The sequence below is a fragment of the Lissotriton helveticus genome, chromosome 6 (assembly GCF_964261635.1).
Source record: "Lissotriton helveticus chromosome 6, aLisHel1.1, whole genome shotgun sequence".
Lineage (NCBI taxonomy): Eukaryota > Metazoa > Chordata > Amphibia > Caudata > Salamandridae > Lissotriton > Lissotriton helveticus.
The window spans coordinates 1,789,994,313-1,790,010,503 of NC_136067.1; the positions used below are offsets into that span (position 1 = coordinate 1,789,994,313).

Below are 16,191 nucleotides of genomic sequence, written 5' to 3' on the forward strand. Positions count from 1 at the left end.
ACTTACCTGTAAATCCCCAGTAAATTCCACCCTACTACCCAGGGGATATTCGAGGGGTACCCCAGGGTTTGCCGCACTGAATGTGCCACGCTAAAGGTCCCCCTAAGTAAAACAAGTCCGCCATTTAATACAGCCGTTCGCCTAACTTTGCCATTGAAAGCAATGGCAAATCCACCACTTCCCCTGGACATGTATGTACATCACCCCTCTGGCAGGCCTACCACGCCCTAAAGGCAGGGTACAACATATGACGCAGGCTAAACAACAGTTTTACTGTGGAAATATTTCTGCCCTCAATTGTCTAGTATAGGGTTACTCGCTGATCCCTCAACTGCTAACTCCTGAACTGTGGGCACTCCCAAGGTATCAAACAACTTGTTACATTAAGCCCGACTTGTACCTCAAGTCGAAATTAATGTAACTTGTTGCAGTATGCAGCTTTAGCAAAGCTGCCACGTTGTTGCCTCTAAAACTCCTGTGCCTTCCTGGGCACACATGGAGCCTACTTCATAAGACAGCTTTCTGCCTTCCTGGAGATAAGTGCCTACAACCCTTTGGAAGGAAACAAATTAGGGTTTACAGGCCAGGCAGGTGTCACCTCCCTCCTTAGGCGTTGGCCCCAAAAGGCAGACTCTAAAGGTGAAGACGCCTTTGAAGAGCAGATGTGTGACACCAGCAGGGAGGGCTGCCCCATTGCTGAGGTAGACAGATTGGCACGGGGAACTGTAGGGTAAACCAGTTGACAAACTGGTTTACCCATGGGTGTGTAACCCTGAGGTAGACACAACCTGGGGTTGGTCTAGGGAAGTATGTACACCAAGAGAGGGGTCTTGCCATCTTGGGAGTGGGCAGAATGGTGCATCCGGGATGGCCAAATGCCAAACTCTATAGGAAGAGGTCACCAGGTGGGAGGGAACCTGATAGCCCATTGGCTACCAACTCCATCCTGTTCTGATGACATTTCCCAAGCATAGGAGAGGCACCCAGACCTCAGATGTAGAACGACTTGGAAGAAGGACCAAAGTGGGACTACCCTGCTGCCATGAGGGATCCGCAAAGTGAGACTGCACCAATGAGGACTGAAAGGCTATACCTGGTGGCTAGCGTAGAGAGCAACTGTGCCTACTGTGTCCTGCTCAAAGGGACGCTGTCTCCAGAGCCCATTGAAGCCCACTCCAAGGGCTGACGGGCCTCTTGTTAGCAGAACTGGGACACAGCTGCTGGGGGAAGTTGGTAGCCCAAAGTATTCAAGCCGCTATCACCGCCACCATGCAGCACAGAGGGCCAAGGCCTGACACACAGAGTTGCGCCAAGTTCCCTGAGCCTGGGTGGGCTGTTGGGGAAACCCTCAAAAGGCATGTTATCAACTCAGGAAGGATTAGCCAGTGACTGCAACAACAGGCAATTAGTAGTTAAATGGCAACTGGACTTCGGCTAGACGGGAAAGAACTTCATGGGTCGTCGACCCTGCAACCAGGACCCCCACTCCATCTTTGTGGACAGAGAAATCCCTGCACGAAAACCCCAGTCGAATGTGTCGCATCCATAACATACTTAGAGCATCTTCAGCATCCTTCATCTTGCAACGTGGATAAGGTGCCTGGGACTGTTGAAGGACTCCTCCTGTAAAGGTAAATGTTCTTGAGGACCTTGCTCCTGGTCCTTGTCAGAGTTGCTTGTCTTGCATACTTCTAACCAACCACATTTGCACTTACTGAAGTTTTCTTTGAAAAAGTTTGAGTGTCTAATTTGTTGACTTTACCAAGGCTTGTTCACGGTTGAGTGAAATTGCACTGATTTATTATTTCTCGTAAAATGCATATCTCCGTAACCCTCCGGTGGATCTTTTTTGTTCTTGTTTCAAAATTCCCATAAAAGTACAACCTATTTTTATAAATTTGTGTTGGATATCTTGAATGTTGTGTCGATTTTCTCTTCAGTTTTGGAGCTGATTAAATGCTTAACACTTGTTCCTCTGTGTAAGCCTGGCTCCCCCGTGCCACAGGTACCCAGTATTGAGCTGAGGGTTTGACAGATGAAACCCAAGTGTCCTAAAGGGGTTGGTAAGTGTATTTTACGCTGAGGTTGCACTACCACACCATATAATACACCACATTTCCTAACAGTACGTATTATTCTCTGTTGAACACCTTACTAGACATTATATACTACCACACCTGCTCCTGGCACCAATATATGAAATCAGTTCCCAAAATTGCTGTTCAGGTTGTGCGGCTGTCTGTGGCGATTTTGGCAGATGAGTCTATAGAGGGTTCTCCTTATCGGTAGTCTACTCAGGGAAAGAGGCACTGTCACCTGACACGGTTGATTTTGCTAATGTGGCTGAATGTGAGGCGTTCTCCTAGTCCTGTGTGATTTCATTTGAGCTTTCCTAAAGTACAGAATTAAATAAGACTTTTTTTGCACCTAGCATTACTTCAGACGTCGTGTCAGTGTTGCGATGATGTCAGTGGTCCACCTAAATAGACCCCAGTGAAGCATATTTTAGAATTTAGCATTAAAGACTCAAGCTTCTACTTCCTAATGTCCTTTGCAAGTTAATTTCTTGCCACCAGGAAACGAATGGTGGGACCAAGGCCCAGACATAATCTAGAAAATGTGTGCTTTCAGCACCCATAATGACACACCACAATGTCTGTTAATAATCTAAGGCATTCCATTAGGCAGCGATTACAAAGTAGGCGACACTGTTGTTAATCTTGCAAAGTAAGTGCTCCCTGAGTAGATCTACAGTTTTCGCCATTGATTATCTGTAGTTAGTAGTATGTGATATCCACTGCTGCTGCGTTGCTTTTTCATAAGCAATTTGTTTTTGAAAAAATGCAGCTTCTTGTACCCCATTAGTTGAAATAGACTGCTTTCAAACAATTTTTTTTTTGAAAAATACATGCTAGGCTCCTTGAACAAAGTCCAAATTCAGAGACATTTCGAGAAAGGAAAAAGTATTTTAATTGATAAAAAATATATGGGTATCGCTTATAAATCATTGGCGTTTATTATTTTTATAATCATGTAAATGTTGACCATTACTCTCTATGAACCATGGACAGCGACCACATGTGACCAGGCTGAATGGTTGTCGGTATGGCCTACTGATCATTGCATTACTCCATATGTAGTCTCGTGTTGGAATTAACACTGCTCCCCCTTTTTAGGTCTCGTGACCTTAAATGCGCACAAGCGCATTGAGGAACGAGAATTCAAGTGCTCAAAATGCTCATGAAACCACCAGCTTTTTGCTGGCGTTTTCATGCAGTTCATGTGAACCACGTGTTCAAACATGAACGCGCATCAGCCTCCCTCCATTTGCCGCACAGCACATCAAAGGGCTTCGCCCAGCGTGCGCTCTGCAGCTTCTCGGCTTCTCCTCCCCTAACTTCCTTGCATTTCTCCTCCCCCTCCCCAGCCAGCTTCCCCCAGGCCGTGTTCCCTCATCCCTCGCACCCCCTCCTCCTTCAGCTTATCACATTCTTCAAACTAAAAATGCGTCCCCGCTTGTAGTATGCAACGGCCTAAAGTGATTGCATTAACCAAACTAGTTTTCCTACCCAATTTTTTTCCCCGACAGATAAAGGTAAGTTGCATTTATATTTTCCATTTAAGGTATGTGCGTTGTATTGTGTATGTCTGTACGTAAACATCTACCAAAATCCCCCAGGATCAGAGTTCACTTACTTTTATTTATGCACTTTGACTGCTGCCCAGATCAGTGATGAGTGCTTGGCAAAGAATAAATAGTAATAATAAAATAAATTTTCATGCAGATTTTAATAATGCTAATCAGTAAGTGGCCACATCAAAGGCTCTGTGCCACTTTCACCCACACAGCAACACTTACAGACACGCAACGCCACTCACACCCACGCAAGCCCGCTATCATCCACGCAACACCACACTCACCCACGCAACGCCACTCACCCAAACAACACCACTCACACACGCAACGCAACTCATCCACGCAACCCCACTCATCCACGCAACCCCACTCATCCACGCAACCCCACTCATCCACGCAACCCCACTCATCCACGCAACCCCACTCATCCACGCAACCCCACTCATCCACGCAACCCCACTCATCCACGCAACCCCACTCATCCACGCAACCCCACTCATCCACGCAACCACTCATCCACGCAACCCCACTCATCCACGCAACCCCACTCATCCACGCAACCCCACTCATCCACGCAACCCCACTCATCCACGCAACCCCACTCATCCACGCAACCCCACTCATCCACGCAACCCCACTCATCGACGCAACCCCACTCATCCACGCAACGCCACTCATCCACGCAACGCCACTCATCCACGCAACGCCACTCACACACGCAACGCCACTCACACACGCAACACCACTCACACACGCAACGCCACTCACACACGCAACGCCACTCACACACGCAACGCCACTCACACACGCAACGCCACTCACACACGCAACGCCACTCACACACGCAACGCCACTCACACACGCAACGCCACTCACACACGCAACGCCACTCACACACGCAACGCCACTCACACACGCAACGCCACTCACACACGCAACGCCACTCACACACGCAACGCCACTCACACACGCAACGCCACTCACACACGCAACGCCACTCACACACGCAACGCCACTCACACACGCAACGCCACTCACACACGCAACGCCACTCACACACGCAACGCCACTCACACACGCAACGCCACTCACACACGCAACGCCACTCACACACGCAACGCCACTCACACACGCAACGCCACTCACACACGCAACGCCACTCACACACGCAACGCCACTCACACACGCAACGCCACTCACACACGCAACGCCACTCACACACGCAACGCCACTCACACACACGCAGTGCCACTTTCACCCACACTGTGCAGTGCACAATAGGTCTCGCAGTAGGAAAGTTGGAGCTATTGGTTTTGTAAATGACAAAGCCCTTTATGTTTTTAAATTAAAACAAAAATAAAAGGCATTGTTATTTGCAATTGTAATAGCTCCAACTTTCCTACTGCGAGACCTATTGGCAACGCCACTGCTTGATAGATGAGCGTCAGCTTTTTTCTTAGTCTTCAATAAATTCGAAATAAATCAACGTGTGAAATACACTCAGGTTATTTACACTTTGTGTGCGAGCTAGTCATACGCACCAGCTTTAGCTTTACAATAAATTGTGCAAACAAATTCAGTGTCCATATAAAAGCCAAGAGGAACAAGCATTGGCATGGCCAATAGGTCTTGCATTTGGGACCTTATAAGTATTTAGTTATGCAGCACAATATCCCTGGTGCAACAACATCAACTGTTGCGTTGCTAAACACTTATAAGGTCCCAGACACGAGACCTATTGTCCATGATAATGCTTGTTTGCTCTAGGCAACCTGATGCAGCTTATATGCAGTATTTGTGTTATTTCAGAATTATGAGTATTGGAACTGTTCAACAAATTCCTATTGTCCAAAGTACTGAATGTTCTATTTCTTTGCTAACTTTATAACCTTGACCACCAGCATCAGTCGCTTTGCGCATTCACAGATTGGAGGCTGCTAATTTATGCAAGTGTATAAACAATTCAGATCTTGCCTTTAAATGTTGCCAGCCAACCTTAATATTTAGTCGGTGATGGGACAGTCTTGGTAACCTACCTTTTAACCTTGCTTACCACCTCTTAAGAACTCCAGCTCGCCTTTATAATCGGAATTTAACGAGGTCTGGTCGGAATGCAAAAAAATTTAATGGATAAAAGTGTTTGCAATTTTGGTTCCCACGAGGAATAGGATACATATTATGCATTCGGGTTTAAAAGTTTTTTCATTTATATATTTTCATTCATGTTCTATCTTTGAAGAACACAGTCAATTAGAATATCTTTTTGATGGACATGCCAATTATTCATCAATACCGAAAATGTAACCACTTCAATGCTGTGGAAACATAACAACCACCTTAGTGTCACGTTTAAGATGGCCATGAAATGCTGAATATGTAACATCAGAATCAGTGTTTTTTACGGTAAATGCTTTTTTTATGAAATGTCAATTTTCTTGGCTCCCGTTGGAGAATTTTTCTATATAAACTCTTTTTATACTTTGGGATGTTAAGTGAACTTGCATCTAGAGAAGGAGAAAATGCATTTTAATAATTCTTTACATTTTTCAGTTTGAGAAACCATACCACTTTTCTTGTATGACAGTAATCTAGCCTGTCTAGTCTGTTGCTTTTATTTAGCTGCAGCATCGACTTGCAGTTTTGAAATTAACCTGTAATTTAGTCTTCACCCCAGATGACAAAAATTCAGATCACTCTGTAGGGTGCCAGAGGATGCACTGTGTAAACAGGGCTTAGTGAAGGGGATAAGGTAAAAACCCATCATGTTAGGCTCATTTTCTCTCGTTGTCAGTATTATTAAAATAAAATGGTTTCTCCTCCGTGTATATTTTACTTTTTATCACAACCACAAATCTTAATCAGAATAAATAGTAATTCAGTCCCATGGCAACATATATTTTGTTTTGGAAAATAATGGACACAATGGTTAGCGGTTTGACAACAGAGTGAACAGCATTTAATTTAGTGGTAGACTGAAAGCGACAAGAAAAGATTGCTAGGAGCAGTTATTCCTTTGTTGGCTTTAAGCTGCACTGTAACAGAGCAGTGACAGTCCAACCTAGAATTGTAAGGGCATTCATTATTGCGCTTACTTACCCAATTTTAAACAACATATGCAGAAATGTATTGGATGATTGTGTGTGCAATCAATGCTTGCACTCATTGTGAGAAAGTGCCATCTTTCTTGCATAGATATGCCCCCACTTTTTGCTGAATTGCTGATGTGCTTTGACTGAGTGTGCCCTGGGCCCCCGCCAACCAGGTGCCCAGGGCCTGTGTTCCTTCCCTAAAACTGTGTTGAAACTAAAACCCAATTTGCATCTCTGGCCACCTGTCAGCCCCTAGTAAATGGGACCCTAGGTACCCAGTGCATGGTGACCAGTGAAGACCCCTAAGGGCTGCAACACTTATTGGGCCACCCTTAGGTGCCCTGTACCCTGACACCCACACACTGCCTTTGCAGGCTGAGTGTCTAAGTACAGAACTAAACAAAGAGTCGACATGGCACGTATTCCTGTGTGCCATGCCCACAAAATCTACTGCCCTGGCATACATCAGCCACCCCTCTAGCTGGATGCCCTATGCCAGTGGTGTGGGCACAGGTGCATGAGCCCGGTGCCCCTACAGTACCCAGGCCCATTCCTGGGCACTGTAAGTGCAGTGATGCCATTAATAGTATATGGTACTGGGAGGTTGTCATTACGAACTCCACAGCACCATAATGGCTACACTGAAGACTGACAAGTTTGATATCAAACTAATCAGCACATTAAACCCACACTGATGCCAGTGTGGGATTTAATGTAAAATGCACTACAGAGGGCATCTTAAAGATGCCTCCTCAAACATAACCTACAATCCAAGTGTTGTCTGAGAGGCTGCCTAGGCTGCCACACGGCAGACATGTTGCTGGAACCTTGGGTGGAGAGCCCTCGCTCTCCTGGGCCTGCAACAATGCACATCCTGGGACGAGGTGCCAAGCCTCCTCCCCCAGGATGGGCAGGGGAAGCTTCAAAGGCATTCAACCTTTGTGAGCTTCTCCAGACCACTTGCTGTACTCAGCAACTGGCACCCACCAGTTCTGGCCCCCACTCTGGCGGAGAGACTGGCGGGAAACCCTACGTCAGGAAGGGGTGTGTGCCAGCCTGTGCCAACTCCTCCCCTCAGGTGGCAGAGGCGAGGTGAAGCACGACCCCGGGCTCCAGCCATCTTTAAGTCGGGGAGCCCTGCCCAATCACAGCAAGGCTCCTGCCCCCCTCCCACAGGAGAGGAGCACCCCAGGACAGGGACCCATTGGTCTCTGCCCTTGCCCTACCTGTAACGCCCCAAAATTTAGTATTTAGGGGCACCCTGAACCTTCCTTCCTCAGATCCTGATTGCAACAACAAGAAGACCAAGAAACAAGAAGACCTGCCTTGCAGCTGCTAACAAACGGACGACGCCCAAGGACTTGGCCCCAGAACCCTACACGCCTGTTGATCCTTGAACCTGCTCCTGCGAAACCCCGGCGTCTCCTGCGGACAGCAAACTACGACAACCCCGGAGGACCTGCCTGCCTTGAACCTTCCAAAAGACTGGGACTCCCACGAGCAGTGGTTCTGCTCAAACAGCAATACCCCTGGTGCCAGCCAGGAACTGCGAATCCAGCCCACTCTGCACCCGCCAAGCCCGGCCAGTGCCTGAGTGACCCAAGACCACGAGGACGTCCCCCCGGCGTGTGGGACCCGAGGTCCAGTGCTCAAAGAACCTCCTCGACGAACCAGACAATGCCTGCAGCCTCAGATCCAGGGACCCCTCCAACTGTGACCGGCTGAGGGTAATATTTCCCAACACAAAAGACTCCCCGGCGCCCTGCGGCCCCCTGTGTCCTCCTTTCGGGTACCTACCTCTTCTCCAAGATCCCAACTTACCTCTCGAAGTGGTGGTCGCACCTGAAAAATCTCCGTCCCAGAGTCTGTAGCCTTTGTTCACTTCTTAACTTTCCCATTGTATAACATTGAGCGCCCGACGGCTCAAAAGCACCCTGCACCCAGCCGCCCGAGTGCTGCTGGAAGTGCAACAACTTCTCTACTTTCCCACTTGCCCTGAGTAAGTGACCAGGAGCACAGCTCCCACAGACGCATGGCCTGCTTGCTTACAACCAACAACCAAAGGCCCCTACCCTCCATTGGATTGCATTGGGCCTACTCTCTCTGCACCAGGCTGCCCCTGTGCCGCAGAGGGTGTAACTACTGTACCTTTCCGACCCTGGGAGACCCCTGAGTCTATGCCCTGAACCTTAACTCCACCAGTCGGGTACTTACCTAAAAGCCGGTAACTCACTTTCTTTCCATAGGTTAACATTGACTGGTTTTCACTCGAAATTTCTTCTTAGTGTGGAGTTTTGAAACTTTAAAATATTCATCTAAAATCAGCCGAATAACGAATTCCGAATTATCCACCTGCGATCAGGAGAGAAGCCAGTACTGTACCTTTTAGCACAGTACTGAACCGCAAAAGTAATCCTAACTGTACTTACCAGTTACCTGTATTTTCTTCCATAGGAAACCATTGACTGTTTTTCTGTGAAATTTCTTCTAAGGGTCGATTTTTGCAAACTACAAATATTCTTTAAAAATCGTACCAAATACCAAAACGTAATTACTTAGCTGTCTTAGGTAGAGGTCCCAGTGCTGAACTTAGGAGTCCAGTACTGGATTACAAATGTAACGAGAACCTACTTCACCTGTGACTTGAATTTCCTCCCTTAGGATAACATTGATTGGTTTTCACTGAAAAGTTTCTAAGTGTCAACTTTGAAAATACATTTCTATTCTTTAAAAATCACAACTGTAACCAAAACGCTTTTACTTAACTGTTTGCAGCTTATGTCCCGGGACTGAATCCAGGATCCAGTCCTGTGGTTAGAAAACTAATCCTTAAAGTAATTGACTGCATTTATGTAGAAAAACCTATTGAGCTCAATGTTGAATTGTGTTTGACATTGTGTTGCCTATTGCAACCACTGTAGCTATTGTACTTTCAAAGTCTATTGCCTTTTTGCAAAGTAATTACCTAAAGTCGCTCATATTGAGAAAAGTATATTTTGAGACCTGCTCGTTCTAAAATAAAACAACTATATCTTGGATTGGTGTGGCTCACTGGTTAGAGGCGGCAGACCCGGGAGCAGAAGTTGGCCCGGGACCAGGGTTCAATTCCCGACGCGGCAGGGTCGTGGACCAGGGTCAGCGGACTCGACAATTCTCGCCTCGGTGCCCACTCTAACCTGGGGTCCCACTCGGCAACTCTGGGCATTAGCTTGCCTAATCTCCACAACGGCCCCACCAATGCCGGGGATGCCTGGCTCCACCTTGGGGATTCCCAGTAGGGACCATCTCACAGGGAAAGCCAGGACGGGTTCCCCAGCGGTATACAGCGCCGGGACGCCGCTTTGCTGGGGCAGCTGTGCGCTTTACAAGTATACAACATTTAACATTTTTGATTTAAATCCATTGGCCTAGAGTTCATTTATTGAGTGTGTGAAACCTTTTGCTGACTGGGTGTGTACAACAAATGCTTTACAGTGTCCTCTGATACTGCCTTACTGCTCGACCATGCTACCACTTTGGAGAGTAAGGTTATATCTAACTTTAACTTCTGTCATACCTCTCGAGACTGGGGACTCTATACACACTATACCTTACTTTGGTCCAGTATATATAGAGCCACTTTCTTACACTCATGCAAACACTGCTTTTAAAAAGAGTGAAAACGAGCTATTGCAGAGATCCAACATAAGAAGACATTGTTAAGTGTACAGTTTTTTATTGGACAATAATGTGTCGTTATGGGAAAATGATACTACACCCTGCTCTATTTTACATATTATGCTATATGTAACCCTCATCTGGTCCTCACCCAGTTTTGACCGTAGATAATTCTAGCCTCATGTAAAAAAAAGCTCACCACAGATCACTATCATTTATTAAACAAAATAATATCCCAAAATGTAGTAGTCTATTATGAAAACATAATTGCACCCTTCACTTTTTCATATCAGTCAAAAAGGTAATTTTGATAAGGTAAACAAAGGCACATGATTACTTGATTATCAGGAAGTGCTTCCACTTGTATATAAAATCAGAAACGTTGTCAATTGAGGTTTATTGGATCAAATTATGCCTAGGTCAGAAGATGTCTGTAATCGTCTACAACATATGTTGCTGTTCATCAGTCTGGAAAGGGTTCTAAAGCTGCTTTCAAAGAACATGAAGCCCATGATTAGACAGTGAAATAGATTATTTACATATGGAGAAAGTTCAGGACGATGCCAGCGTACCCAGAATTGACCATTTCAGCAAATGTACTCCAGACTATAGGAAATGATGCTCCTATAGGTTGCAAAGTCGATCAGATATATATCCCGGGATAGTGGTATTGTTGTTAGGGCAAACGGCGCCACTCAGGAGAGTAGCACTAGTATCGGTATTTGGGTATTATCTTGATCTTGGTGCTGTAAGGTAAGGAGAACCACCAATCTTCCCAAAGCCAGTGGTCAGACCACTTGAACATCAAGAAGAAAAATCCCCAGCACACAATAGTATTGTCACATGATTATCAAAGTGCACAGTGTGAGCACAAATTTAATGCAGAGAAATAATTTCTTGTTCTTTTTCCTTTTATTCCTCAGATCTTTCAACAAGGATATCTTCTCTGTATGCCTCTCCATTTTTTGTGGTGATAATTCCAACCCACAATGGGGTTGTGTTTTCATCGACGTCCGCTATGGCAGTATATATATCTCCAAATGAGTTCTGGTGTGTTACAAGAATCGTAATTCGTAGTCACCGGCCTGAGGGTGTCTTCCCTTGTGTCTTTCAGAGTACGGAACACAGAACTCATTTGGAGATATATATACTGAGATAGCTGATGTCTATGAAAACAGAACCCTTATGTGGGTTGGAATTATCACCATAAAAAACAGAGACACATACAGAGAAGATAGCCTTGCTAAAGTTGCGGGACGCTTTCCCATGTCAGCAACGAAACACTTGTTGGCTGTTAGAAGATCCGAGGAATAAAAGGAAAACGAGCAAGCACTCACTTCTCTGCCTTAAATTTGTTCTCACACTGTGCACTTTGATAATCTTGTGACAATACTATTGTGTGCTGGACATTTTTCTTCTTTATCCAGGGATCTTTAAGATGTAAATAATGTAAACACTAGAGTTCATGATTGTACCTTCAGAAAAACATGAGAAAGGTATGGCTTTTGTGGAATGGTAGCCAGGAGAAAATCAATTTTCTATATAAAGAACATTGCTGCTCGGTTTAGAATTGCTAAGAAAGCACCTGAATTAACCGTGAAGACATCTGGACCTATATTCTTACGACATTTGAAACCTAAGTGGAGTCGTTTGTTGTAATGCCCAACAGCGTGTTTAGCAAAAATGAAACACTATGTATCGCCACAAGAGCCTTGTACCAACAGTCAAGTATCATATAGGAGAAATTCGAATTTGTGCCTGCTTTCCCAGCACAGGACATGGATGCCTCTCCGTCAATGAGCCGATAGTGAATTCCTCTCTTTTCCAATGCCTCCGAGAGGATCATCAGTTCAACAGCTAAAGCTTAGCTGAATGTGGCTCCTGCAATAGGATAATGACCCAAAACACACCAGTAAATCTGTAACTAAATGGCTCATAATCACTAGAATTAGGATTTTGAAATGCGCAATTAAAACCCAAACCTCAAGCTGATTGAGATGCTATGGCAAGACATTCTGACTGCGGTTTAGCAAAAAATCCCCTCAAGCATCACCAGCTTTGAGCTGTCTCTTTTTAAGGAGAAGTAGGCCAGAAATCCTAGAATTCTAAAGAGAGATAGTTACTGTGATGGACCTGTTACAGTAGACTGTTTGAATCTGCAAATTAATCTTCTTTATTTCCTTGGATTGTACGTATGGTCTTTTATATATAAATTCATCCCAAAAGTGCCTAAAATGAATAATGCCCACTGACCCTGAGGGGAACTTCAAAGAAAGACTGAAATAGCTGTATGAAGGGAAGAACGTTAAACCAGTAGAGGCGCATATTATTTGTTGAGCTGTGTGTTAGGAATTAAGCCAAGTGGCGAATTGAGGACGTGTGTGCCAATTTGGGAACTTGAAAGTTGTATGTGGCTGGATCAACTTAATTTTTCCAGTATTAGCAAATAGCCCCAATGGAGGAAGCTAGAGTGTGTTATACTACTGATGTATTAATGCACACTGTCAGATATCTTTGTATGCTACATTGAGGCACCTTAATTTATTTGTGGTGTTGGAGTTGTGTCTGCCGTTTTCCGTCATGATATGCAGAGACTGATTGAAAGTGTAACTGAATGACGTATTTTTCAGGATGCTATTACTTTGAGGAACAGAGCAGATAATTGAGATCTATGTTCTATATATACTGAAAGAGGCAGGATAATCAGCATAGAGGAGTGCCGGTTTACCATGGGAGAAATAGAATATGTTTGAAAAGTGTCTCAAACTTTCTCCTTTTCGGTGTCTTTTTGCCTGCCATGAATTCTAGCTGACGCTCTAGACACTGGCCTTTTCAGTTCCACTTTCCATGGGAAAAAATCCTGCCACTCACTGAAGAATTTTGTGCAAGAATTCTGGATCAGCTGTCACTTTCAGTCTTAAAGCATCGGTATTCTAGGGCTGGGATGCCTCCTCTAAGTTCCATTTCAGATGCAATTTTGTTCGATTCATTTTAAATTTGACTATCATTGAACTTGCCTCTTGTTATGCTGTCTTTTAGAATACAATGCATTTTTTTTTAATTCACACTCTTTAATTGATATCTCTTATTTATTGTTAAAAACCTTCTGGGTTTGTTTATTTTAAGGGATGATGCGCCTGCTGCTCTGGAGGCTTCGATTGACTGCTACAAGAAGTACAACTGTCTGCCAAGGCTCCATGACGTGCTTTGTAAACTCGTAGAAAGAGGAGACACCGAGCTCCTACAAAAAGGTAAATTATTAATGCTTTGGAATATTTTCTGTATTTTTATGCATTTATATAATTATTTTAAGAAAATTGGAGAGATACTCCGCTTTTGTGTTAAAACAAGCTAGAGCATAGAATGCAAGAGAGGAATGTAATTGGGGTTAGGCTCCAGATACGGTACTGTGCAGGTTGGGGACTGGTGCAAATTTTATGTGCGCTAAGAGAACATGATTAGATAGTATGTATCTCTGGGATTCAGACCGCTGCTAATTCATTTCATATTACGTTTTAACAAAGGTGTGTGCTTTCTTGGCTACTGATCTGGGGCAGCAGGAAGTGGGAGAGCTCCCTTTAAAGGATAACTGACTTTTGAAGGAAGCCTCCAGGGAAGGGATGGCGCAGTAGGTGACCAGAACTGTAATGAAGGGTTAGTATTTTCTTATAGTCATCGAAAATCGATGAAGGCATTTCTGCTAACAGAAACCGTTGGACACTTAACTGATTCTTTGTGGACACAAGACAAATCAAATCTATTAGTTCAGATTCTGAGAATGTTATGGCTAATTTAATCTTTTATTCTAGTGCCTCAACCAGTTATGAGGATGAAATTGCTGGTGATTTCTTGGTAGCGAAGTCAGAGGAAATTTTGTTCCTATTGTGGGTAAAGCAAAATGCTAGTCAAGATCTGCTATGATGGGTGCAGGCCAAAAATCTTCCAAAGGGTTTCTCAGCTTAAAATAGTATTAGATGTTTCTCTGAACAAGCTATTCGGAGCACATTCGGAGTACCTCGATATAAGTGGTCTTTAGTAGCAGTCTATGAGATGTATCCACATTGTTCTACAGAACCAGCGGCAACATCAGTACTTGACCTCTGGCAGTGGCAGGAACTCCTGTATGGGCAATAGTCTGACAAACCTGTGTGAGCAGCTCTGGAAAAACAAGTCTTCTCAATGAAAAGTGAATAGTTTCGACTTAACCTTGGAGCATCAAGTCTTAAACAAATATTCGATCAGCGTATTTACTCCTTTTCCTAAGACTCTTACCATGATCTCAAACAAACTGCGTCAGGTGGAAATTTTGATCTATGAAAAACTTACCCTTGATTAGGTTGAGTCTGTACAGATGTGCCTCAGCGGAAGAGAGCCTTCTGATGCTACTCCAGTTGCACCCAGTTTAATGTTGTATTATAAATATTTATCATTGCCTTTTTAAATAGGGGTAAACGTGTGCCATAATAATAAACTGACGAAATAGCGGATACCAAAATATAGTTAGATACAGAATTCTAACCCCCGATTCCTCACCTTTTTAATATTCCACAGGCCTCAGATGGGATATGTAAACCTTTTTCAGCAGTACCTTTGCGCACCTTTATGTGGCATGGTGCGGCTCTGCACCGACTCTGTTCCGCTCTAGAAATAATGTGGCAAGCCCATTTTGGTGCTATTCCCATGCACTGACTTTTGTTGCTTTATAAGCTGTCCTTGCCCACAGGTGCAGAGCCCCAGTAAAAATGTGGTTGTAACCAGTGTGTAGATTGCTAGACATGGAATTAGGTGATTGGTTAGAGTACAGCCACAGAAGGGGGAGGATGGGACGGTCAGTGAGGAACCTGCACTTAGAGTCTCTACCAGATTAAGCGTTATCGAAGGTAAGTTACTTGTTTTTCTGATGGAGACTTCTAACCGCAGATTTCTCACCTTTTGAGTAGCTACCAAAGCAATACCTATTTTGAGGTGGGTCGGTAAATTGATTTAAACCAAAAAGTCCTGCAAGAGCGAGTGGGAAAAATGTACCGGTCAGCGAACTTGGCTATCCAGACAGTAGTGCTTCGTAAACGTATGAGTGATACCCACATAGCTGCCTGGTTGATGTACAGAACAAAAACTCTGTGCCAACGTAGTTTGGGCTGGACTGTTCCCATGAGGCACAGGGTCAGACTGATTTGCATATAGCCATGTCTGAACTGGGGTGGCAGAGTGGGCTAAAGAACGGTGATGGATCAAACCCAGATCTTTTGACTGGGTGTGAGTGTTTGATTGGCTCAGATGCTCCGTCCATCACCACCCCCTTTTGTACCGCTTTGGCCGCCATAAGTGTGGCAGGGTATGCTCAGACGTGAGTCCCTTGTTCACTTTGCCACTGGATTCAAGCAAGCCGGGCTGTAGACGGCTGGAATGCCAGAAACCAGTCCTCGGAAGCTTGTTTCCGGTCCAGGGAAGACATGGCTTGGCAGTTCGGGCTGGACTGTTCCCATGAGGCACAGGGTCAGACTGATTTGCATATAGCCATGTCTGAACTGGGGTGGTAGAGTGGGCTAAAGAACGGTGATGGATGAAACCCAGATCTTTTGACTGGGTGTGAGCGTTTGATTGGCTCAGATGCTCCGTCCATCACCACCCCCTCTTGTACCAACGTAGTGGTGGCAGCTTTTGCCTGGTGGAATGAGTGTACAGGACTTTCGGGAGCTGCTTTTTGACTAACGCATAACAAATCCAGTGGGCGATGGTCCTTTTCTGCAAGGCTTTCCTTTTTTCGCTTCTTCGAACCTCACAAAGAGCTGATTATCCACCCAGTGT

General features: G+C 44.9%; 1 protein-coding gene across 1 annotated transcript in view; it reads left to right on the forward strand.

Moving 5' to 3' along the window:
* Positions 1 to 16,191, forward strand: part of LRPPRC (leucine rich pentatricopeptide repeat containing) — an 848,306-nt gene that overhangs the window by 470,165 nt on the left and 361,950 nt on the right. The window contains exon 24 of the mRNA XM_078649683.1: positions 13,510 to 13,634. Within this exon, the coding sequence (XP_078505809.1) occupies positions 13,510 to 13,634 (125 nt within the window). The remainder of the gene's footprint in view (positions 1 to 13,509; positions 13,635 to 16,191) is intronic.